Genomic DNA, 25,985 nt, shown 5'->3' on the forward strand with positions numbered 1-25,985 from the left:
TTTTATGTGAGGTAGAAAATCCCATAATTCCTGTATTTGTAGGTCCATAATATTCTGGATTATCATTATCTAATCATGTTCTTCCTTATATTCTCCTTTTCATACTATCCTTAGATATATACATATAGCTTGAGAACTCAGTAATCTCTAAACAGATCTAACATATTTTAGTAAGTCTAACTACACTCTGAATTGGAGAAAACAAGAACAAAATGGTAAGTGATGATGCACTCAGGTCAGGGCTGAAGAGAAAACATTAGGGATTAGAGAGGGGCAAGGGAATAGTAAAGGTATTGAATCAATCTGACAGTGATTACAAAGTATGGTTACTGAGGAATTCAGATGGACAGTGAAGTCCAGATAGTTTCTTTAAAGTTTCACCTCATACTGATACTAACTTGATACTTTCCCTTTTATCTAGATGGGTAAACTTTCCTTCTATCCATACCCAACTTTTTCTTTCTCTGGTCTAAAAAACTTAGAAGTAACATTTTTTTTTGTAGAGACAGAGTCTCACAGTACCGCCCTCGGGTAGAGTGCCGTGGCGTCACACGGCTCACAGCAACCTCTAAATCTTGGGCTTACGCGATTCTCTTGCCTCAGCCTCCCGAGCAGCTGGGACTACAGGCGCCCGCCACAACGCCCGGCTATTTTTGGTTGCAGTTTGGCCGGGGCTGGGTTTGAACCCGCCACCCTCGGCATGAAGTAACATTTTTGTATTATACATGGAACAGTTTCTTTATTGAGCCTTTCCAAATGACAATTTGTCATAAAATCACTCCCTTAAAATATGAAAGAGCTACCAGAGGTTATCTAGTCCACTCTCTACCCAATGCAAAAAACCTGAAATAATCTCTGCTTTTACAGTCTCTGTGTGAAGGACTTGCTATCTTCCTGGGTAATTTTGTTATGGACTCTGTTAGTAACTGTCTTCCTATATTACACAAATTGTTTCTTTTCTCTTTATTTATTTATTTATTTTTTGAGACACAGTCTTACTTTGTTACCCTCGGTAGAGTGTCATGGCATCATAGCTCATAGCAACCTCAAAACTCTTGGGCTTAAGCGATTCTCTTGCCTCAGCCTCCTCAGTAGCTGGGACCTCAGGCACCCATCACAATGCCTGGCTATTTTTAGAGACAGGATCTCACTCTGGCTCAGGCTGGTCTTGAACCCGTGAGCTCAGGCAATCCACCGGCCTTGGCCTCCTGGAGTGCTAGGATTACAGGTGTGAGCCACTGCGCCCAGCCTCAAATTGTTTCTTTTCAACTTTCAAACATCGTTCTTGCCTTTGTTTTCTGCACCCATAAAGAACAAGTCTATTTCACTTTCCACATAACCTTTAAAACATGAAGACCTTTATCGTCTGTCTCATAACTTCTCTCTAAATAGACTATTCCCTATTCAAACGTTCTTCAAAAGTGTCAGTGTCCACTCATCTTCCTTCCTAGTTTTCTTCCTCTTCTTTCACTTTTCTTTCCTTTCTTAATATAATATAGCAGGGCAGAATATAACATCCATTATACAGAGTAGAATTAGTAATTCCTTTTCTAGATAATACACTTATCCGATTTAATCTCTTTCTAATATACGTTTATGAACTGTTTAAGTTTGTTTTACCAAGGTTAAACAGGGCATAGCTTTCACAGAATTAATTGGCTTGGTCAATGAACACATAAATGTGAATTTAATCATGAGTTAAACTGTACCTATTCTTACAGTAGAGACTACGTCACAGAGTAGATTATAACATCACATCTAAAGATTTCCATATCCTGATTTATTAAGTAGAAAAATAAAACTTAAGTTATATACAAATGAACATTAACTTTACAGATTAACCTTCCACCTTTCGATAAAATGGCTTTGGAGTTGAAAATTTCAAATATAGACTTTAAAAAAGTTTTAGCATAGCCTACAGAAGTTCAAAGGAGAACATACTCAGTCTTTCAGGTTCAGAAGGCTTAAGTTTTTCTATATACAGAGCATACAGCTCTGGGGAAGAATCAAATGATGCCAGTTCACAGAGACTGATTTAGAAAACCATGGTACCATCTTAATCATTTATTTTGAAAAACAAACCAGAAGCGCCGGACCCATATGCCGAGGGTGGCGGGTTCAAACCGGCCCTGGCCAAACTGCAACAAAAAAATAGCCGGGCGTTGTGGCGGGCGCCTGTGGTCCCAGCTACTAGGGAGGCTGAGGCAGGAGAATCGCCTGGGCCCTGGAGTTGGAGGTTACTGTGAGCTGTGTGACACCATGGCACTCTACGAAAGGGCAATAAGGTGAGACTCTGTCTCTACAAAAAAAAAAAAAAACCAGAATACTAGTGTTTGCTTCTGAGATGCATCTATTTAATTTATTCATTAGTTTTTAATATTTAATTCCTTTAGTGTAACTAGACCTAGAAGCAATTCCTTTTCTTCAGCTGACTCTATATACTGTCGTTCCAATCCACAACAGTTTAACTATCAGAAGCATTCTTTTTGTCAAGTCTGAGATAAGGAGGCACTTTGATTTTGTCCCATTTATCACTCACATATGTCAACACTGCATATATAAATAGATGACTTCTAGAAGTTAGGTTAAACTTTTTGAACGTAGCAAAACTTTATTTTGCCTGCAATACAAAATATATGCCATGTGAAAAACAGACCACTACTTAAGGAGATTAAGAAAAAGTCTAAGGAAATTAATTTCTGATTAAAGAATAATGACAAAAGTTATTAAAATAACTGAAATAACTAAAAAATTACCTCTTTTTGGCACAATGTTCTTCAATATTGCTGTCCCATCTCTGGGACATAACCAAACTAAGCTCCATTTCCTCTTTTTCAATCTGTGGTTCACTTTCTTCATCATCACTATTTTGAGGATATTTATTATTTCCAAAAGAGCGACATGGTGATGGCATCCTATTTCTTTCCCCCTGATATCCATCACTTTCCAAACCAGCAAGAAGATGTACCAGAGCCTCATCAGGACTACTGTCCACTATAAAACAAGTGAAGCAATCACTAAATTTCCTAAATAATCCAACAATTCAATTATAAAATAACAACATCATAACAGATGCTGGCAGCTGCTAAAAGAATATAGTTGGCGTGAACGCTCAGTAGGTCATGTAACTCTTTCATCAAACTGTGATCTCTGAACCAGCTACATTAGAATAACTTAGTGCTATTAATAAAAAATAAGATTCTCAGACCCTATCATAGATCTAGTGAATTAGAATTTCTGAGGTAGGTCTCACAAATTTGCATTTTTGAAACACAGTGGGATCTTGTTCTGTTGCCCAGGCTGGCCCCAAACTCCTGGGCTCAAACAATTCTCCCTTCTCAGCCTCCAGCATAGCTGGTATTATAGGCACATGCCCTTGCACCTAGTAGAAATTTGCATTTTAACAAGCTGTCTAAGATCTTACTATACACTAAGCTTAAGAAACAGTAAACCAAACACGGTCAAAAGTATTAAAAAATAAATACAAAACATACGATAAATGTATGAATAAATGCTAAGGAAATACCTTAAAAAGTATGTATGTAAATACCTTATTCTTCACTTAAGCTTTATTTAGTTCACAGAATAGCCAAATGAAGTCTGTAGTTGAAAAATACAAAACAGCTTTAAAAGTGGCTCATAATATTATACTGTACATATAAAACCACCACTTCAGATAAAGATAGCTAAAGATAATTAAGATAGGTAAAAATAAAAAGACAGATAATATCAAGTGTTGGCAAGGATGTAGACAAACTGGATTTCTAAACATTTGCCTGTCAGATTTTAAAATAGTGCACCTATTGATTGTTCCTCAAAATGTTAAACAGAGTTACCATATATGCAAGTTCTACATATATGAATACCCAAGAGAATGGAAAACATGTCCACACAAAAATCTGCTCATGAATAATGATATTCATAATAACCAAAAAAGTAGAAACAACCCAATATCCAACAACTGATAAATAAATAAACAAAATGTGTATTATCTATATGATAGAATATTATTCAAGAAAAAGGAATAAAGTAATGATACATGCTACAACATGGATAAACTTTGAAAACATTATGCTAAATTAAAGCAGCCAGATACAAAAGGCCATATAATATATGATTCTATTTATATGAAAATTGTGGTATATGTATACCATGGAATATTATGCAGCCCTAAAGAAAGATGGAGACTTTACCTCTTTCATGTTTACATGGATAGAGCTGGAACATATTCTTCTTAGCAAAGTATCTCAAGAATGGAAGAAAAAGTATCCAAGGTACTCAGCCCTACTATGAAACTAATTTATGGCTTTCATATGAAAGCTATAACTCAATTATAGCCCAAGAATATGGGGAAAGGGGAAAGGAAGGGGCGGGGAGGAGGGAGGATGGGTGGAGGGAGGGTAATTGGCGGGACCACACCTATGGTGCATCTTACAAGGGTACATGTGAAACTTACTAAATGTAAAATACAAATGTCTTAACACAATAACTAACAAAATGCCATGAAGGTTATGTTAACCAGTTTGATGAAAATATTTCAAATTGTATATAAAACCAGCACATTGTACCCTATGACTGCATTAATGTACACAGCTATTATTTAATAAAAAAGAAAAAAAAGAAAGAAATGTCCAAAATAGGTAAATCTAGCAAAGGAAAGGATAAATTAGTGGTTGCCAAGGGCTGAGAAGAAGAATGGAAAGTGAATAGTAATAGCAGAGGGTCTCCTTCTGGAGAGAGAAATTCAATAATGGTAATGGTTATACAACTCCATGAATATGTTAGGAATTACCAAACTGTATGTATTAGAATGTGAATTTTATGGTATGTGAATTTAAAGAAATAATAAATTGGGTGGTGCCTGTGGCTCAAAGGAATAGGGCGCCGGCCCCATATGCCGGAGGTGGCGGGTTCAAACCCAGTCCCGGCCAAAAGCCGCAAAAAAAAAAAAAAAAAAAAAAAAAAAAAAGAAATAATAAATTATTAAAGCTGTTATTTAAAAAAAATCAGAGATGGGAATTTTTTCTAATCTACTATACCACCTATTTCTCTGTAAATAAAGGCAGTAACATTCCTCATTCACTAAAATATCAAGTTTTAGGTTTTCTTTGTTGACATTAAAGAAATTGGTTTAGTCATGCCACCAAATGTAAAACAAAATAAAATAAAAATATTTGCTTATAAGAGTCATTTTGGTATTGACTCATTTCTTAAACTTAAAAATTATTTCCTGCCTCCTTTTTAAAAAATAATATTAGCAAATGGATTATAGATACTTTCTTCTCAGATCTTTAATAACACTGAGATCGTATTTTTGTAACCTTAGTCAAGGCAGAATTATATCTCCTAATAATATATTTGTCTGATGCAATGAAACAGGGTTATGTCCTTCTAATTCTTGTCTTTTTTAATTTAACTTTTTCTATGTTCCTCTCTTAACTGTTTTTTAATAACTAAAATACAATTTAAATACTTTGGTATATATATTAACTTATTCAAATGGGGGAAACAATATTTTAGATTATGAACCTGAAATTAATTTTTTTATTAAATCATAGCTGTGTACATTAATGCAATCATGGGGTACAATATGGTGGTTTTATATACAATTTGAAATATTTTCATCAAACTGGTTAACATAGCCTTCATGGCATTTTCTTAGTTATTGTGTTGAGACATTTATATTCTACATTTAGTAAATTTCACAAATTAATTTTTTAATGTGTTCTTGAGATGATTTCTTTCTGCATGTAATCACTCATTTAAAAAAGAAAAAACAGATGCGGCAGCACACACCTCTTATCCTAGCTACTTGGGGTCTGGTTTTCTTGAGCTCAGGAGTGAATGGATATATAAATGACCCTGATGTGATCACTATACACTATTCACACTGAAACATCACTATGCATCCTGTAAATATGTACAATTTAAAAAAAAGAGAAAAGTTCCCTCCCACTGTTTAAAATGTTTTTGAGAAATGGGTGTATACAGTAATTTTGGTATTGTTCACAATCAGTCAATTTATGTTCCATTCAGATGAAAATGTAAATAACATAGAAATGACCTTACATGGAAATGGGATTGCATTTGGCACCATAAAAATAATAAAATAGACTGGAAATGAAAGAAACATAAAATCACTGCTTCAAGCAAAACATAACTTTATGCAACAAAGTATCAAGTAAATTTTTGCAAAAGATGTATGTAAGTCAGACTAAATTATTATTATTTTTTTTTAATTTATTTATTTTTATTGTTAAATCATAGCTGTGTACATTAGTGCAATCAAGGGGTACAATGCGCTGGTTTCATATATAATCTGAAATATTCTCATCAAACTGTTCAACGTAGCCTTCATGGCATTTTCTTAGTTACTGTATGTAGGCATTTGTATTCTGCATTTAGTAAGTTTTGCCTGTACCCATTCTAAGATGCAGCACTATAGGTGTGGCCCCATTCATTACCCTCCCTCCACCCCTCCCTTCCCCTTCCTTGGCCCTTTCCCCATAGTTTTGTGCTATAGTTGGGTTATAGCCTTCATGTGAAAGCTATAATTTAGCTTCATAGTAGAGCTGAGTACATTGGATATAGACTAAATTATTAAAAAGAAATCTTATAAGTAGTTTATGATGTTAGGCTGGGCACAGTGGCTCATGCCTATAATCCCAGCACTCTGAGAGCTTGAGGCAGGAAGACTGCCTGAGCAAAGTGAGATTCCCTCTCTACTACAAACAGAAAAATAAGCCAAATATGGCAGTGCACTCCTATAGTCCCAGCTACTCAGGAGGATGAGACAGAAGAATTGCTTGAGTCCAGGAGTTTGAGGTTGCTGTGAGCTAGGCTGAGGTCATGGCACTCTAGCCTAGGCAATAGAGCAAAATTCTGTCTCAAAAAACAAAAAAATAGCTTATGGTGTTAATGAAAATGTATTTATGGTGAAGCAAAAATATTCAGAAATAACTGTCATGTGCTCAGCCAGATAAAAATGAATGGCCTGTTGCACAGTTCCTCCTGCCTGTAATCCCAGTGATCAGGCTGGGCAACACAGCAAGACCCCATCTCCTTAAGACCAAAAAAAATTAGTAGCTGGGTGCCCGTAGCTCAGTGGTTAGAGTGCCAGCCCCATGCATCGGGGGTGGCGGGTTTGAACCCTGTCCGGGCTTCTAAACAAAACAAAACAAATAAAATTAGCTAGGTGTGGTGGTGCACATCTATAGTCCCAAATACTGGGGAAGCTGAGGCAAGAGGATCACTTGAGCCTAGGAGTTTGAGGCTGCAGTGAGCTATCATTATGCCACTGTACTTCAGCCTGGGTGACAGAGCCAATGAGACTCTGTTGATTTAAAAAAAAAAAAAGGGCAGAATTGTCCAGTACAATTTCTGATACTCACCAAAAAAGAACCAATTGTAGTGTTTTATTAATGTTCTTAACTTTGGAGAACATTAATTCAAAATAAGTATACTTTCCCTCCAAAGCAATAGGGCTTTACCCTAATGAAAGTAAAACTAAAAAAATTTTTTTCTTTTAAAATTGTTTTTTAGAAAAAGCTGTGTAGAAAAAAAAGTTACTCAATTTAATGCAAGATTTCATTTTCATATTCAGTAGAGTCAGCATTTACTTAACATGTACCATTAATCTCGTCAACTCAAAGAAAAAAAATACCCCCCACCCCATACACACTTTCACTGATTTAAAATCCTGAGTATTTATAATAGCACTGTTACTTACTGAAAGCTGGTGACTCACTCAGTCTTTGGGTCAAAGGCTGAAAAGTCTGACTATTTTCCATGAGGTTCAAAATTGCTTCTTCATTAATGAGGGCTTCTTCTACTTTGTGTCTAATGTGACCTTAAGATGACAAAATATAAAAATATTAAAGCAATGCCCTAAATCTAAAATTTATTAAGATTTGTGTACATTAGGAAGTATTAACAATGTAAACCTACTTAAAATTTTGAAGTATGAATGAAGTATGCTAAATAACTTAATAAAAAGTCAGAGGTATCTAAGCTGTTACGTAGACTAATAAAAACAAAACAAACTTAGGTCTGTGGATCACCCAACATCTACAATCTCTTTAGTCTCTTCAGTCCCGTGTATGTGTATACATATTATGCTGATAAATATCACTGCATATTAAAATATATGAAAGGTAAAAAAAGATATACTATCTTATTTGAATAAGAAAATTCTCTATGGTTCAAAAACAACAAATTTATTTTACATTTATTTTAAATTTCTCAGAAAGCTTTCAATTCATTATCTAAAAATACTGGTCTTTCAACACGTGACTTTTATAGCAGGTCTAATTCCCTGATAGGTTACATAATTTTAAGAACAAAGATAAAATAAATCTCATATTGTAATCCTGCCATAGGGAAAGACAGAAAAAAATCACATACTATTAGGGCAGCGGTTCTCAATCTGTGGGTCATAACCATAATCATAACAGATTCTTTAATACAGAAACTGTATTAAAGGCTTACGGCATGAGGAAGGTTGAGAACCACTGTACTAGGGGGTAAAATGACTCCAGAAGAAAAAATGGCAGGCAGTGACAAGACAGCTAATTGGAAAAGAACTGTTTTCTATTTCAGATATTAAATCAAACTTAAAAATAGATGCTTCCAAACTTTTAAAAGAGAGTTAAAATCTTCAAGAAGAAATGCTTTAAGGTAATAACACATCCTAGGATATAGCTGGGCTAATAAGGCATATTTAGGCAAAACAAATGAACAAATAAACAACAGTGAAATATAGCTTATCCTAAAACAAAAAACAATTGAGAGGATCCGTAAAAACTAGTAATAAAATAGAAAAGACTGGCAAAGATGATCAAAACAAATTATGGGGAAAATATAAGTATTATTTATTAGAGGCTGGGTGCAGAGGCTTCTGCCTATAATCTTAGCAGTCTGAGAGGCTGAGGTGAAAGAATCACTTAAGATCAGGAGTAAAAGACCAGTCTGATCAAGAGTGAGATCCCATCTCTACCAAAATAGAAAAATTAGCTAGGCCCAGTGGCAGGCACCTATCGTCTCAGCTGCACGGGAGCGTTAAGGCAGGAGGACGGCTTGAACCCAGGAATTTGAGGTTGCTGCGAGCTATGATGATGCCAAAGCACTGTACTTGGGGTGACGGAGTGAAACTTTTGTCTCCAGAAAAAAACACACTGTGTCAGGAATGAAAAGAATGACAAAAGTAAAAGAAAGATGGTAAAATAATACTATGAACAACTTTATACCAAAAATACGGAGAAATCAGATAAAATGGGTAATTTCTTAGGAAAAAAAATAACATAAAACATACTTCAAGCAGAAATAGAAAGCTTAAGCAGATATGTAACAACTATGGAAATTAGACCAGTAGTTTAAATCCATCCCCTTTATCTTCCACCCTCCAACACACACAAAATTTAACCACAAGAAAACTGCACTAAGTCTAGATGATTTTATAGATAAGATCTATCCAATTTTCAAGAAACCGATTATTCCAATTTAATAAAAATGCTTCTTTAAAAGCTGACAAAGAGAAAAGCGCTCCACAACTAATCTAATGTGGCAGAGTATGGATCTTTCTTAATTATTAAAAAAAAGCTAAAATTATACATATAATATTAATAAAGTAGACGCATCAATGCTTAAAAAACCACACCACATTGAGACCAAGAAGGTTTTATTTCACAAATGAAGGGAAAATTAACATTAGAAAATAAAAATTATTTTAACATAACCCATCCTATTAATAATGAAAAAATAAATTATTTCAATAAATTTTTAAAAATTTGGTAAAATGATTTAATATCCATTCATGACATAGAAAGCAAATTCCTTAGCAAACAAGGATCAGAAAACGTATTAATGTGATTAAAGTTTTCATACTTAATGAAATATAGAAGCACATTTCTACTTAACATTATCCTAGAATTCTGAAGTAGTGCATTCAGATATGAAAAAAGTATAAACATAAGAAAAGAAGTAATAAAAGAGCTATGTGTAGATGATGAAAATGGAAGGGAAAATACATCTAAACTAGCAGTAATAAAAGTTGTTGAATATAAAACTGATATACAAAGATCAATGAAGTTGCTAAATACTAGCAAAGAAAACATGTAAATTTTGAAGACAAAATTTGCAACTGCAACGATTGTAAGGTACCTGCGATATATAACACAAAATACACAATAATTTCACAAAAAATTTAAGAAACTTTGGTGACAGACATGAAGGAAGACCAAACAAAATGAGAAATATATCATGGTCATAGATGAGAGAATTTGACATAAAAAACAAAGAGTGTTCCTAGACTAGGCTGGGCCCAGTGGCTCACGCCTGTAATCTAGCACTCTGGGAGGCTGAGGCAGGTGGATTGCTTGAGCTAAGGAGTTAAAATCCAGTTTGAGGCTTGGTGCCTGGAACATAGTAGTTACGTTGCCAGCCACTTACACCAAGGCTGGCATGTTAGAACCCAGCCCGGGCCAGCTAAACAACAATGACAACTGCAATAAAAATAAAACAAATAAATAAATTAATAGCTGGGCACTGTGTTGGGTACCTGTAGTCCCAGCTACTTGGGGGAGGCTGAGGCAAGAGAATCGCTTAAGCCCAAGAGTTTGAGGTTGCTGTGAGCTGGGACGCCACAGCACTCTACTGAGGGTGACATAGTGAGACTCTGTCTCAAAGAAAATAAAGACCAGTGTGAGCAAGGGCAAGACCCTGTCTCTACTAAAAATAGAGAAACTAGCTGGGCATTGTGGTGGGTGCCTGAAGTCTCAGCTACTCAGAAGGCTAAGGCAGGAAGATCTCCTGAGCCCAGGAGTTTGAGGTTGATGTAAGGTATGGTGACATGGCATTCTAACCAGGTGACAGAGTGAGACTTTGTCTCAAAAAAAACAAAACCAAAAAAACAAAAAGTAAATTGTGAAAAGCAGCAAAACCTAGGCATAAATGTAGGACTAGAGCGGTGAGAGAAATGAGAGATGAACTTTAAGAGAAGAGATTCCAAGGCCAGGAGCAGTGGTTCATGCCTGTAATCCTAGCACTCTGGGAAGCCAAAGTGGGTGAATGAGTTTGTGACTAGGCTGAGTTAGAGCGAGACCCCATCTCTGAAAATAGCCAGGCATTGTGGCAGGTGCCTATAGTCCCAGCTACTTGGGAAGCTGAGGAAAGAGGACCACTTGAGCCCAAGAGTTTGAGGTAAGACGTGAGATATGTCACATCATATCTCACATTGCTGTGAGATATGATGCCATGGCACTCTAGCAAGGGTGACAAAGTGAGATTCTGTCTCAAAAAAAAAAAAAAATCCCAAAAGGGTTCTTTATAGAAATAAAACAATCTGACCCTAAGATTAACGTGAGAGTCTTTTCAAAGGATCAAGAATAAATTTATTCTGAAGTAGAATAAGTAAAGATACGCCCTGATTAGGTCTTAGAAAACAAAAGTAATCAAAATAGTATGACATTAACATAAGGGAAAATGACAGAGATGGGGAAATTCAGTGTGGGGGGAAAAAAACCTATTTAATAAATAAGTTTGCACACTTATCTAGCTCACTAGATACAATTAAATGTTCACTATTTATAAAATTAAAATTTCAGATGAATTAAAGATCTAACTGTGAAAAAACAAATTATAAGCACATGTAAGTCTTAGGATAAATACTTGAGAGAAAATTTTCATTTCATCAGGGTAGAGAAGGCCATAAACTAGTTTAGATGGAGGGAAAATATCTCTACAGTAAATGCAATTTAAAAAAGCCTTTAATACCTCATAAATATGAGGAACTAAAATCTGTTAAAAAAAAACAAAAAAGACTAGTGACCTAAGAGAAAATGAGGAAGGAACATGAATAAACAATTCTCAAATGGAGAAACCTAAACAGCCTTTAAAGGATGCTCAAACTCTACATATATCAGGAAATGCAGATTTAAATATGGAGATACCATTTCAAAAAATAAGAGTGGCAAAATTTTTATATCTATTATCTTACATCTATTATTTAATACTATCAAATGTTGTTGAGGCTCCTCTTGCTTAGAAAAATTGCATCTGAAACAATGTAAAACTTTGATCATTCTCTTACATTTATCAATCATGTATAAGCTAAATACATTACAGCAAAACCCCTAGAAAAGACGCTACATAAGTAGAGTATATGAATACACTCTAATATCCACCAAATTACTTTTCTGTATGTGTTCTGTAGACAAACTCTTGTACACAGCCTTAAGGAGGTGGAAACAGCACTAATGTAAGTACAAAATTGAAAACCATCTAGTCTTAAAATCAAACACTGATAACAGCTAAAATGAATGAACAAGGATAAATTTCAAAATTAAAAGATAATAACAAATGTTAGTGAAGATGTGGAGCCACAGAAACTCTGACATATTACTTGTGGAACTGTAAAACAGCACTGGCACTTTGGAAAACAGCTTGGAAGTTTTAATTAAATTTAATTAATTACATTCTTTGATATCTTCTACTCAAGAGAAATAAAAATATATATCCATATAAAGACTTGCAATCGAATGTTCACAGCGGCATTATTCTCTCTCTTTCTTTTTTAGTACTCCAAAGGTAATCTTTGTACTTAAGTTTATTCTCAAACTGGTTTCATTGGCTCCTGTTTCCATGATTTTATGACTTTTTTATTTTTTTTTATTTTATTAAATCATAGCTGTGTACATTAATGTGATCATGGGGCACCATACACTAGTTTCATAGACCGTTTGACACATTTTCATCACACTGGTTAACAGATTTTATGACTCTTTATGATATTTATTCTAAAATTCATGTTTTACTGCTTATAACAGCATTATTCTTTTATTTTTTTAATTTTTTCAGAAACTCACTTTTGTCAACCTCAGCAGAGTGCTGTGGCATCACAGCTCACAGCAACCTCCACCTCTTGGATTTAGACGATTCTCTTGCCTCAGCCTCCCGAGTAGCTGGGACTACAGGCACCCGCCATGACGCCTGGCTATTTTTTTTTTGTTGTTGCAGTTTGGCCAGGGCCGGTTTCGAACCTGCCACCCTTGGTATATGGGGCCGGCGCCCTACTCACTGAGCCACAGGCACCGCCCAGCAGCATTATTCTTAATAGCCAAAAGTGAAAACAATTCAAATAGCAATCAATTGAGGAATAAATGAACAAAATGTGGTATTATTCATACAAATACTTTTTGGCAGTAAAAAAGATAAACCTTTCAAGTGTTATACTAAGTGAAAAAAAGGTAGACACAAAAGTCTACATACTGTGTGATTTCATTTGTATGATACACAATATCTGAATAAGTCAAATGTAGAGAGACCAGAAGGTAGATTAGTGGTTACTTGGGTTTGGAGGTAGAAAGAGGCATAGATACAAATGGACACAAGGGATCCTTTGGGCTCACAGCAATGTTCTAAAGTAGGATTGTGAAGATGTATGCACAATTTTGTAAATTTACTATAAATTACTGAATAATATAATTAAAATGAGTGAATTTTATGTTATATAAATTATACCTCAATTAAGCTGCTTAAAAATATAATGTTGAATGAAAAAAGCAAGTTGCTTAATCCATACCAAGCAGGATGTCATTTATATAAAATTTTGTTTTCTTTTGTTTTGTTTTTGTTGAGACATTCTATCCTGGGCTAGAGTACAGAGGTATTAACATAATGAATTGTAACCTCAAACTCCTGGGCTCTAGTGATCCTCCTGCCTCAGCCTCTCAAGTAGCTGGGACAACAGGGATACCTCAGTGCATCTAGCTAACTTTTCTATTTTTTGTAGAGATGGAGTCTTACTCTTGTTCAGGCTGGTCTTGAACTCCTGACATCTCAAGTGAATCCCTTCCCAAAGTGCTGGAATTATAGGCATGAGCCACGGTGCTTGGCCTATTTATGTAAAATTTAAAACTTAAAACTATAGCATTATGGTGGACATACAAATATCAGAAAATACAAAATCATATATGGTAACAGTTTGCACCAACTTCAGGATAGTGCTTACCTTCAGAGATACAGAAAGGGTGAGATTTTTGCTATGTCTATAAATTTTATTTCTTAGGGTAAAAAATCCTAGTAAACTCAACCAAATATTAATACTACATAATGCTAATTACACAGATTGTTAAGTATTTTCTATATACTTGAAAAGAATATCTTACCTTTGCTCAACTCTGTGTCTTTGTGGACTTCTATCATATTAGCTGGTGTACACTGAAGTACTTCAGGAGACAGAACCTCAGAATGCAATGTTAACTCAGCAGAGAAATCCTGGGATCTATCCCTGTAGTCCACAGATCCTGATAATGTTCTGCTTAATTAAAACATATCCTTTATAACAAACTAGATAACAAAGCAATAGAATTAATTCTGAGATCTATAATAAATAACCACTTACACAGATAAATCATTCTGTTTGAGAATTTCCTGAAGTCTCTTCTGAAATTTTTTTTCACTTTCTGTTGCTGGCACAAACCCGCGATCTTTGAATTTTAAAAGTGCATTAAAAAAGGTAGACAGCAAATGAATATAATATATTCTTTTCCTTGCTCCTAAAGTAGCTTTTAAAGTGTAGCAATTTTCTATCTTTCTTTAGCCACATATAACACCACCTAAATGTAATCATATTATAGAATCAAATAAAGGAGAAATGACTTGTTCCTAAAGTTATAAATTAGACACTTACAGTACAAGATTAAGTTCTATAATAACCTAAATCAGAAAATCATTGTTCTCTACCTAAAGTATATTATTCACCCTGAAACTAGAAATTAAAAGTCAGTCAAAATTTATTGAAACATTTATAGTATTCAAGACATTATAAGAAACATTTTAAAATTTAATTGAAGTTCAACACAGGCTTACTGCTATATTTCAAATATATTTGCTTTTTGTATTATGTCACTTATGTTTACTTTAATTTTAAAAAATGTTTGGTATTATTTAAGCTGCCTCAAATTCTTTATGAATTTATTAAATGTAGCAACATTTAATAATAAGTATTTTTCAGGGCTGTATCTGATGAACAAAGTGAGAGTTCATATGATATATCCAGAAAAAAAATTAGGGGCAGTATTTCAGAGGCTACATCTTTCAAGTATAATGAACTAAACAGTGTTCCTTAAGTTGGGATTCCTGATCTTCTGTGAGTTTTTAAAAACTCATTTGGAAATACAGAAAAGACTAGAACATACTAGGGGGTCAAAAAGTGGAGTGAGAGGACAGGTGCACTGAAACCCAAGGACAGTGAAGATGTAAATTTCTCATGGAGGAGAGACAATAGATTACACTTTGGAGATAGTTGTAAAAATAAATAATTACTACTTGCATAATAACGACAAAAGGAAGAATACATTAAAAATTTAAAGGTAATTTGAAAAGTATAATCTGAAGTCAAAGTTGAAAAATTCAATGGCTTAAACTTTTCTATTAAAATATTTAGTTCACATCACACTGGTTAATATAAACCTCATCTCGTTTACTTAATTATTATGTTAAGACACTTGTACTCTATACTTAATAAATCCGACAAGTACCCTTGCATTATGCACCACAGGTATGATCCCACCATCCATGATGTATGCGTTTATGATTTAATTTAAAAAAGCTTAAAAATAAACAAATAAATAAATAAATAAAACATTTAGTTAAAAAAAAATCATTGGAGTACTACTCAGTGTATACCTTGTGATTCAGGTTGACTAATTTGAGAGGTTTCATTTCTGTTTCTTCGCCGTTGCTTTTCATCTTCCCATATAGCCTGTAGACCAGGGTTTACACCAATCTGAGCTGTAATCACAATAATACTTCAGTACAAGGGTCAAAGTGAAGAATACTTGCTTAAAAAAAATCTAAACTTTTCTTTAAAAAAAAAATTACTTATAAAAAAAAAATCACCTGTTTTGTGGAATAAAATAGATAAACTACCCCAACCTCAATTTATTATGTTACTCCCTTTTAGTTTTCTTCCTACTACTTCCACAAATCTAGCAAGTGAATAAAATTCAAACATTTGAGGACAGTCAATAGACTTTAGAGTCTCCTCCCTGGTATAGAATCTGAATATTTAAAAATTAAAAGGCAGAGTATATTAAATAATTTTATATTGGTTAATTCTCTTTAGTTTTCTCACATGTGTGCAAACTTACTCTTATGAATGAAAATGTAAACCAATATATCAGTGTAACTGGCTTATTGTACCCTCAATGAATCCCCAACAATAAAAAAAAAAAAAAAAAAAAATGATAATTTAGAAAAAAAAAAAAAAAAAAGAAAATGTAAACCAATGATTATCTCATCAGAAGTACAGACAATCTTGATAATATGTATTTTGCATTCACCTTTTATAATATCTTAGTTCCCTAGTAATGTTTTCTTCTTTATTTTTTCCATTGTACTTTAGTCATTAATGTTTTTAAAAATAAAAACATATATTATGAATAATTGCATTATGTACCTTCAACATCCAGCCGATTTAAGATGTCAGCGGCTACAGCATCGACTTCTAATTCACATGTACTCTGTGGTTCAACACCTTCCAATATTAAAGAGCTATAATGAAAAGATATATTTAAAAAAACAATAATTATGTTAGAACAAATTTTGTAAGATTTTTCTAACTTATACAATATTTTATCTTTAGGTAAAACATTACCAAAAACCTGATGATACTAACTTAATTCACAATTATTCATGACATAATTGACATTATATATGTATATAAAAATAAAAAACAGGATGAGAAAAATACAAAATGTAACAACTCATACTGAGATCCTTTTGCAGTATATTCTACACATTTTGGTTCACTGTATGTTTTAGCATGTGGTCGTACCCAGGGCAGAATGGGATAGGATACTAGAGGGATACATCAAAAAACATAAGCATCTGAAATCAGATGCCTAAAAAGATCTTCTTTGGTAATCAAAAAAGGAGGAGAGAGCAAGCAACAAGAGCTAAGAGAAAGTGAGCATACCAAGAAGTGGGCAAATGATGATATTCATTGTTCTTTCTGCCCTCAACTACTGCTGAGATGACAAAGGCTTTAAAATTCTTCATAACTATAGAATTAATAAACCACATGAATGTTCAACAGTGTGACTGTAGCTAGGAAAAGTAGTGAGACCACAAGGCCATTAACTTTTTTTTTAGACAGAGTTTGACTATGTCACCAGGCTGGACTTTTGGGCTCAAGTAATCTTTCCTCCTCAGCCTACAAGTATAATTTTAGTATAACTAAAAAGGGTTGTTTCCCACTAATGCTCTTTGACTCAAAATTGGACTAGGAAGACATCACATAATTTTCCCTGCTTGAGAGAATGAACACATAGCATCTATTAATAGTATGGACCCAAGTTTAGTCATTCCAAATCTAGATCTCACACTAAAATGAACACTAAATGAAAGAGGAGATTACTATTTTTACTTCAAAGTGGGTGATAGGGCTCAGTGCCTGGGCACTGGCCACATACACCAGGGCTGGCAGGTTCGAACCCAGCCCGGGTCTGCTAAACAACAATGACAACTGCAACAAAAATGGCTCAGCGGGTAGGGTGCCGGCCCCATATGCCGAGGGTGGTGGGTTCAAACCCAGCCCCGGCCAAACTGCAACAAAAAAATAGCCGGGGCGTTGTGGCAGGCGCCTGTGGTCCCAGCTGCTCGGGAGGCTGAGGCAGGAGAATCGCCTAAGCCCAAGAGTTGGAAGTTGCTGTGAGCTGTGTGATGCCATGGAACTCTACCGAGGGCGATAAGGTGAGACTCTGTCTCTACAAAAAAAAAAAAAAGTAGATGGGTGTTGTGGCAGGCACCTGTAGTCCCAGCTACTTGGGAGGCTGAGGCAAGAGAATCATTTAAGCCCAAGAGTTGGAGGTTGCTGTGAGCTGTGACACCACAACACTCTACCAAGGGCGACATAGTGAGACTCTGTCTCAAAAAAAAAAAAAAAAAGTAAAAGTGGGTGATAGCATCTTTCATTAACATTTTGATTTCAAACATTTCTCAATGTTTTAAGAGAAACATTCAGCAAACCTTCATTTTCCACTCTATCCCTCAGGAAATTTTGATGGAACATTAGAAATTAATTTGCTGAACAACAGAATTTTTACAATGTATATGTAGATACTCACACAGATGTATCTTTTTACTAATTACAGAAAAGGGGACATGTTAGGCAATCTATCACAATACATCCCATCTACTTTCACAAAAATTAATTCTCAATGTAGAGTTTCCTCTTCATTCATGTAATTTAACAAAATCAGTTTTGTCATGAATTAAAGTACCAGAAAAAATAGTTTATGATCAAGAGTTTTCTTGTTATACTGAAAAGTTTTGTAATTTGAAATAAAATAATTATACTGTAAATATCAAAAATAACTATTCCGGAAGTAGAACATTTGTGACAAAGGATGGAAACATCAAAAAATATAATCTCCCAGTAGAAATGTGTATCTTTATCTTACTACAAAACGACTTCAGACATTCTGAACAGAATGTGTTCCTAGGGAAAGGAAATAGTTTTCAGCATTAAAAACCTGGCCAGGTGTGGCAGCTCATGCCTAAAGTCCCTTGGAGGCCAAGGTGGGAAGATCACTTGAGGGCAGGAGTTTGAGACCAGCCTGGGCAACACAATGAGAGCCTGTCTCTTAAAAAAATAAAATAAATTAGCTAGGCATGGTGCCATGCACCAGAAGGATTGCTTGAGCCCAGGAGTTTAAGGCTGCCGTGGGTTATGATTATTCTATTGCATCCCAGCCTGGGTAGTAGAGCAAGACCCTATCTCTAAAAAATGAAAATTTGTTCCAATAGATAGAAAAAGTGTGAATAAAAAATTTGCATCAGCATACACACGTGGATCATTCATTTTTATAAATAAAGATAAGCAATACAAGGCTAATTAGACAATTGTGCCTCTTTGAACATTTCTCTTCATAGCTTAATGTAAGAGATCTACTAATCAGAATCATTGAGTAAAGCTCAGACGCCTATAATTTAAAAAATCTCTCTAGATCATTCTGATGGGTAGTCAGAGTTGAGATTACTGAAGTAGACTCTTAATTTTCATGAATTTAACACTCAAGCAAATGACCCCAAATGTCCGTGACACATGATAATTTACACTGAACCAGCAAGTAAAGTTAGAAGAGGTTCTGACTCGGCAAACCCATCTGATTATGGCTTTTTATTGCTGTTTGTTATGGCCCTCGTAATGTTTGTGAAGAAATATGAAACATTTCTTTGTTTAAAAAAAAAAGTACCCAGAAGATGCCAGCACTGGGGATAGAAATGAGACCAACAAAATTTTGGAGAGTAGAGATTTATTACAAAACTTATTAATCATTATTTGCTATTTGTATGCAATGAAATTACAGATTTTTTAAATGTAAACATGATAAAGATATGTGATAATCTGAGATAGCTATCCTATGTTTGTTATACATTTTAATTCTAAATAACCTAATTTCACATTTGCCTATTTATACCTTTCCTTATAATTTGTATAACTCTTAAATGTAATAAAATGGAGTTAAGAAGGATTCTAAACTTTCTAAAATTCAAACATTTCATTATAATACAGTTTTCTTAAGTTTACTTCAAATTAGTGTAGCTTTACTACAGTCATACAACCTAATCACAAAAATACTTGTTATAAAATGGGTTCAGGGCGGTGCCTGTGGCTCAAAGGAGTAGGGCACTAGCCCCATATGCCGGAGGTGGTGGGTTCAAACCCAACCCCGTCAAAACTGCAAAAAAATAAAAAAATAAAAAAAATAAAATGGGTTCAAACAACAAAAACTTTAATTGACTATATAAAAAAAGTCATTAAATGTTGAACTTTGAAAACTAGGGGATCTAGTAAGGAGATGAAAATCCTTGGATCAAATTGATTTGCTCCACCTTTACTAAGTTAGATAAAGGGACTGTATTATAGGCTTTAAAAAAATGAAATATTGAGCCTTGTTTGTTACTTCGCTTTGGATCGATTAGAATTTGACATTGATGTGGTACATAATATTCTTTCTGAAGTTAGTATCATTTCAACATGATTGTAAAAACAATTCCTCCGTATCTTTGAAAGAATTAAGTAGTACACAGGTTTGTCAAAGAAATCCTGATGCTTGCTAAGAAGCAGAATAAAGAAGATAAGTCACTGTCATGTCTTAAAAGACTTATTTGGATATAATATTCCAGTCATAAAAAATTTTCTATCATTATTTAATGAGATTCCTTCTTAATTTGAGGTATTAAAAGTCTCAACTCATTTTATAATTACTTGGAAAATTCTATCAAATACATATTAGGGATCTGAAACTACATAAAGGTCTGAGCAAATATTTTTATGATAGTTTATCTTCCATTGATCAATAAATTCACATTTTCTTATTAGAAAATAAAAAATACGATCATTTAGCTAACTATTTTTCCTGACTTGCGCTCTTCATAAAAATTATCTGATTAATAACCATCAGGTGACATGTGGGTAGTAAAAAGAAAAAATCATAACCACCTGTGAATGCTCAACTGATGTTAAATGATCAAGAAAGGCTGAATAATGCTGTGTGGTATAAAACAGATCTCTGAGTTCTTTGTGGAGAAAGCTATTGATAGATAATTTATTTTTTTATTTTATTTGTTTACCTTTTTATTAAGACAGGGTCTGGCTCTGTTTGCCAGGGCATCATCATAGATCACTGCAACTTCAAATTCCTGGTAATAATTAGGTATATTTTCATGGTCTGTTTTTTAAATCTTTTATTTCATGTAATATACTAATGTTGACATTTGCTTTTTTAAAAAATAAACTCACGGATTAAAAAGATTAAATATAATAAAAGGTTAAAATTTAATTATGGTAATCATTGATTTCTGATCACAATTAGGATACATGTAAAATCTTCATTTCCTTTATAACGTGACCAAACCTTGGTATTTCATCTTCTTCCCATCGAAATAAAGTACCACCAAGAGAATTTCCTGACAAGTGATTCTTGCATGATCCAGTTGCATGCAGTGTATCACCTAGGAATAAAAAGGTAAAAGAAAATAAGTTCTACTTTTAATAACCTTTTTAAAGAAGGTAAACATTCTTTTAAATATTATTACTCATAAATTTTAGATCCCGTTTATTGACATATAATATTTGTACATATTTATAGGGCATATATACTATTCCAGTACATGCAGATAACATGCAATTTTCAAATAAGGGTGTTCAGAGTATCTATCACCTCAGATATTTAACATTTCCTTGTGTTGGGAACATTTCAAATCTTTTCTTCCAGTTATCTTGAAATATACATCTTATTGTTAACTATAGTTACCCTACTGTGCTATCAAACACTAGAACTTATTTGTTCTAACTACGTTTGTACCCATTAGCCAATTCCTCTTCAATACTCCCCCACCTTCACACCCTTTCCAGCCTCTGGTAATTATCATTCTACCCTCTATCTCCAGGAGATTAACTTACGTATTTCTTTACAGAGATAGGGTCTCACACTGCTGTCCAGGCAGAGACATGATCACAGCCTGCTATAACTTTGAACTCCTGGGCTCAAGCAATCCTCTCGCCTCAGCCTCCTGAGTAACTGAGACTATAGGCACATGTCACATGCCCAGCTAATTTTTAAATATTTTGTAGAGAGGGGGTTTCACTTATGTCACCAGGCTGGTCTCAAACTCCCAGGCTCAAGCAATCTCTTGTGGCCTCCCAAAGTGCTATGATTACAGCTGTAAGCTGTTATGCTACATCCCGCCCAACTTTTTTTTTTTTTTTTGTATGGGGGTCTCATTATGTTATGCAGGCTGGATTTGAACTCCTGGACTTAATCCTCTGTGTCAGCCTTTCAAGTAGTAGGTGAAGAGGCTCACTTTCGAGTTCCTTGTTTGAGTATTTGTCCTTTGTTGAAGGAATAGTTCCCAGATATTGTTTCTCATTCAATAGGTTGTCTTTTCACTGTTTTAATTGTCTCCTTTGCTGGGCAGAAGTTTTTTATTACAATATAGTCTCATTTTTACTTTTGCTGCCTATCCATATGATGTTTTAGCCATAAAACCTTTGCCTAGAGCAACGTCTTAAGAGTGTTTCCCTGTGTCTGTTTTTCTAGTAGTTTTATAGTTTTGGTTATTACATCTTTAATCAATTTTTACTTGATTTTTGTAAATGGTGAGAATTAGGGGTCTAGTTTCATTCTTCTGTATATGAATAACCCTTTTACTTGGCCTCATGTATTAAAGTGGTATATATTCTCTGAAGTACATTCTTGGCTATAGTTTCTCCGGTTTTGTTCTTTTTGTTCAGGATTACTTTGGTTAATTGGATCCTACAAAGTTTAGGATTTTTTCCATTTTTGTGAAGAATGGTACCGGTTTTTGTTACGAATTACACTAAATCTGTAAGTGGCTTTGGGTAGTATGGTTATTTTAGCAGTATTAATTCTTCCAATTCATAAGCATGGAATGCCTTTCGAATTGTTTGCGTCCTCTTCAATTTCTTTCATCAATGTTTTGTAGGTTTTCCTTGCATACATCTTTCACTTCCTTTGTTAAATTTATTCCTAGGTATTTTTTTTTTCTTTTGTAGCTACTGTAAGTGAGATTAATTTCTTGGTTTCTTTTTAGCTAGTTCCTTACTGGTGTGCAGAAATGCCACTGATTTTTGTAGGTTGATTTTGTATTTTGCAACTTTACTGAATTTGTTTTATCAGTTCTAATAGTGTGTTGGTGGAATCTTTAGGTTTTTCTACCTATGCAATCAGGCCATCTGCAGAGACAGTTTTGATTTCCTCTTTTACAATGTGAATGCTTTTTCTTTCTTTTGCCTTGTCACTCTCTCTAGGATTTCCAGTACTACATTTAATAGGAGTGGTGAAGTGGGCATCCTTGTCTTATTCCAGCAAGGTTTTCAGCTTTTCTCCATTCAGGATGATGTAAGCTGTGGATCTGTCAGATATGACCTTTATTATATTGAAGTATATTCTTTCTATACCTAATTTGTTGATTTTTTGTAATGAAAAAAAATGTTGACTTTTGTCAATTGCTTTGTCTGCTAAGATGATCATAGTTTTTTGTCCTTAATTCTACTAATGAGATATATCACATTTATTGACTTGCATATGTTGAATCATCCTTTCTTCTTGGGATAAATCCCACTTGTTCATACTATTTTTTGATGTGTTGTTGGATTCAGCTTGCTAGTATTTTGATGTTGAGATATTGGCCTATTTTTGTGTATGTGTGTGTACTTACTTGGTTTTATCATCAGGATAATGCTGGCCTCATAGTGTGAGTTAGGAATAATTTCCTCCTCTTCAGATTTTTAAAACAGCTTAAGAATTGCTGCTAATTCTTATGTTTGGTAGATTTCAGCAGTAAAGCTATCCATCCCTGGCTTTTCTTTTTGAGAGATCTTTTATTACTGAATCAATCTCATTATTTATTTTTGGCCTATTTGTGTTCTCTATTTCTTCTTGGAAGGTTTTATGTGACCAGCAATTTATCCATTTCCTCTAGGTTTTCCAGTGTGTTAATTTGTATTTGTTCGTAACAGTCTCTGATGACTCTTCATATTTCTATGGCATCAATTATATTGTCTCCTTTCTCTTGACTTATTTTGAGCTGTCTCTTTTTATTGATTTTACCATGTTTTGGAAAAAACTTTGTTTCATTAATCCTTTCTATTTTTTTCAGTTACTATTTGTTTAGTTCTGCTCTGATCTTTACTACTTTATTTCTTTATTTACTAATTTTATGGTTAGTTTGTTCTTGCTTTTCTAGTTCCTTGAAGTGAATTGTTACTTTATTTGAAATCTTTCTACCTTTTTTTTTTTTTTGCAGTTTTTGGCCGGGGCTGGGTTTGAACCCTCCACCTCCAGCATATATATGGGGCCGGCACCTTACTCCTTTGAGCCACAGGCACTGCCCGAAATCTTTCTACTTTTTTGATTTAGGTGCTTACTGCTATAAACTTCTTTCTTAGCACTGCTTTTGTGGTATCCCATAGGTTCATTGTTTTTAAGAAACTTCGAAATCACCTTCTTCATTTCTTCATTGATCCAATGAAGGTTCAGGAGCATGTTGTTTTATTTCCATCTATGTATAGTTTCCAAAATTCCTATTGGTGATCTCTGGTTTTATTCCATTGTGGTCTGAAAAGATACTCGACATGATTTCGATTTATAAAAATTTGTTAAGACTTGTTTTGTCACCTAAGATATGGTCTGTGTATTTTGCAGCTATGGGGCAAAATGTTCTATAAATGACTGTTAAGTCCATTTGATCTAAAGAGCAATTTAAATTCAGTGTTTCCCTGTTGATTTTCTGTCTAGAAAGATGATCTGATCGTTGTAACATAAGGCCATGTGTACTAGATTATTTATCGCAGCTCAATTTATAATTGCCAAGAAATGAAATTGATCCAGTGCTCATCAACCCATCACTGAATTAATAAACTGTGATATATGTATGCCATGAAATACTATTCAGCCATAGATGAAGACTTGGCTTGGCACATGTAGCACAGTGGTTATAGCACCAGTCACATACACTGGAGCTGGTGGATTCGAACCCAGCCCAAGCCAGCTAAACAATGATGACAACTGCAACAACAACAAAAAAATAGCCAGGTGTTGTGGTGGGCACCTGTAGTCCCAGCTACTTGGGAGACTGACGCAAGAGAATCACTTAAGCCCAAAGTCTGAGGTTGCTCTGAGCTGTGATGCCACAGCAGTCTACCAAGGGCAACACAGTGAGACTCTGTCTCAAAAAAAAAAAAAAAAGATAGAGATTTTACATCTTTTGTATTAACCCTGATAGAGTTGAGAACATTCTTTTTAGTAAAGAATCCCAAGAATGGAAAAGCAAGTAGCCAATGTATTCAATGCTAACAAGAAGCCAGCAGACAAACGAATACATGCCCACACAAAAGAAAAATTCAATTTAATTCAAGTTGGGGGGAAAGGGAAGGAAGGAAGGAAGAGAAAGGAAGGGAAAAGAAGGAGAAGGAAAGAGGGAGGGCAATTGGTGTGCTCTCATCTAATGGGCACAATGTAAGGGTATATGGCACACCTCCTGGTTGAGGGGCACAACCACAACAGGGACCTTACCTAACAAACACAAACATTGTAACCTAATTGTTTTTACTCTTATATTAATCTGAAATTAAAAAACGAAAAAGAAAGATGATCTGAAATCATCTTTGAGGTGCTGGGAAGTCCTCAACTATCACTGTATTGACTATGCTGGAGTCTAGCTCTCCCTTTAGATATAGTATTTGCTATATATGTACATACATGTATCAATATACATTGATGTATCTTCTATGTGCTCTACACATTCAGAGAGACTTCTCTACTAATAAACTAGAGAAGTGATCCCCGAAGTACAGTCATTAGTTACCCTTGAAGTAAAATAATGTGTAACCTAAATAACTAGTTACTAAAACTGTCTCCTGAACATTCATAGGCACACAGGAATACATATAGATAGTTAAGAGTAACGGTTACAAAGTAAGAGGAGAAAAAGAATGTATATGCATATGAGAGAGAATGGCTATAATACTTTAAAGTAGAAAAAGTATGATACATTTAATGTGCTACTGTGGTAGAAAATATTTAACATCTCATTTATAAAAAATGAATTATAGGTGGCACCTATATAACTCAGTGGGTGGGGTGCCGGCCACATGCACTGAGGCTGGTGGGTTCAAACCCAGCCCAGGCCAGCTAAACAACAATAATTGCAACAACAACAACAAAATAGCCAGATGTTGTGGTGGGCACTTGTGAGGCTACTTGTGAGGCTGAGGTAGGAGAATTGCTTAAGCTCAAGAGTTGGAGGTTGCTGTGACACCACAGCATTCTACCGAGGTGACATAGTGAGACTCTGTATCAAAAAAAAAAAAAAAATTATAAATTTTCATAGAGTTTAAATTACTAGGGAACTCTATGAGCCTCAACTACAATTTTAGTAGAAATTCCTCATGAAAT

At 34.4% G+C, this 25,985-nt stretch overlaps 1 protein-coding gene across 1 annotated transcript in view; it reads right to left on the reverse strand.

The window, feature by feature from the left end:
• The window catches only part of REV3L (REV3 like, DNA directed polymerase zeta catalytic subunit), a 203,923-nt gene that overhangs the window by 92,484 nt on the left and 85,454 nt on the right, over positions 1-25,985 (reverse strand). The window contains exons 5-11 of the mRNA XM_053590624.1: positions 20,922-21,018; positions 16,457-16,551; positions 15,685-15,789; positions 14,399-14,483; positions 14,163-14,311; positions 7,730-7,849; positions 2,757-2,994 (exon numbers count right to left, since the gene is read on the reverse strand). Coding sequence (XP_053446599.1) covers positions 2,757-2,994; positions 7,730-7,849; positions 14,163-14,311; positions 14,399-14,483; positions 15,685-15,789; positions 16,457-16,551; positions 20,922-21,018 — 889 coding nt within the window. The remainder of the gene's footprint in view (positions 1-2,756; positions 2,995-7,729; positions 7,850-14,162; positions 14,312-14,398; positions 14,484-15,684; positions 15,790-16,456; positions 16,552-20,921; positions 21,019-25,985) is intronic.

This window comes from Nycticebus coucang, chromosome 5 (assembly GCF_027406575.1).
Source record: "Nycticebus coucang isolate mNycCou1 chromosome 5, mNycCou1.pri, whole genome shotgun sequence".
In the NCBI taxonomy this organism is placed as follows: domain Eukaryota; kingdom Metazoa; phylum Chordata; class Mammalia; order Primates; family Lorisidae; genus Nycticebus; species Nycticebus coucang.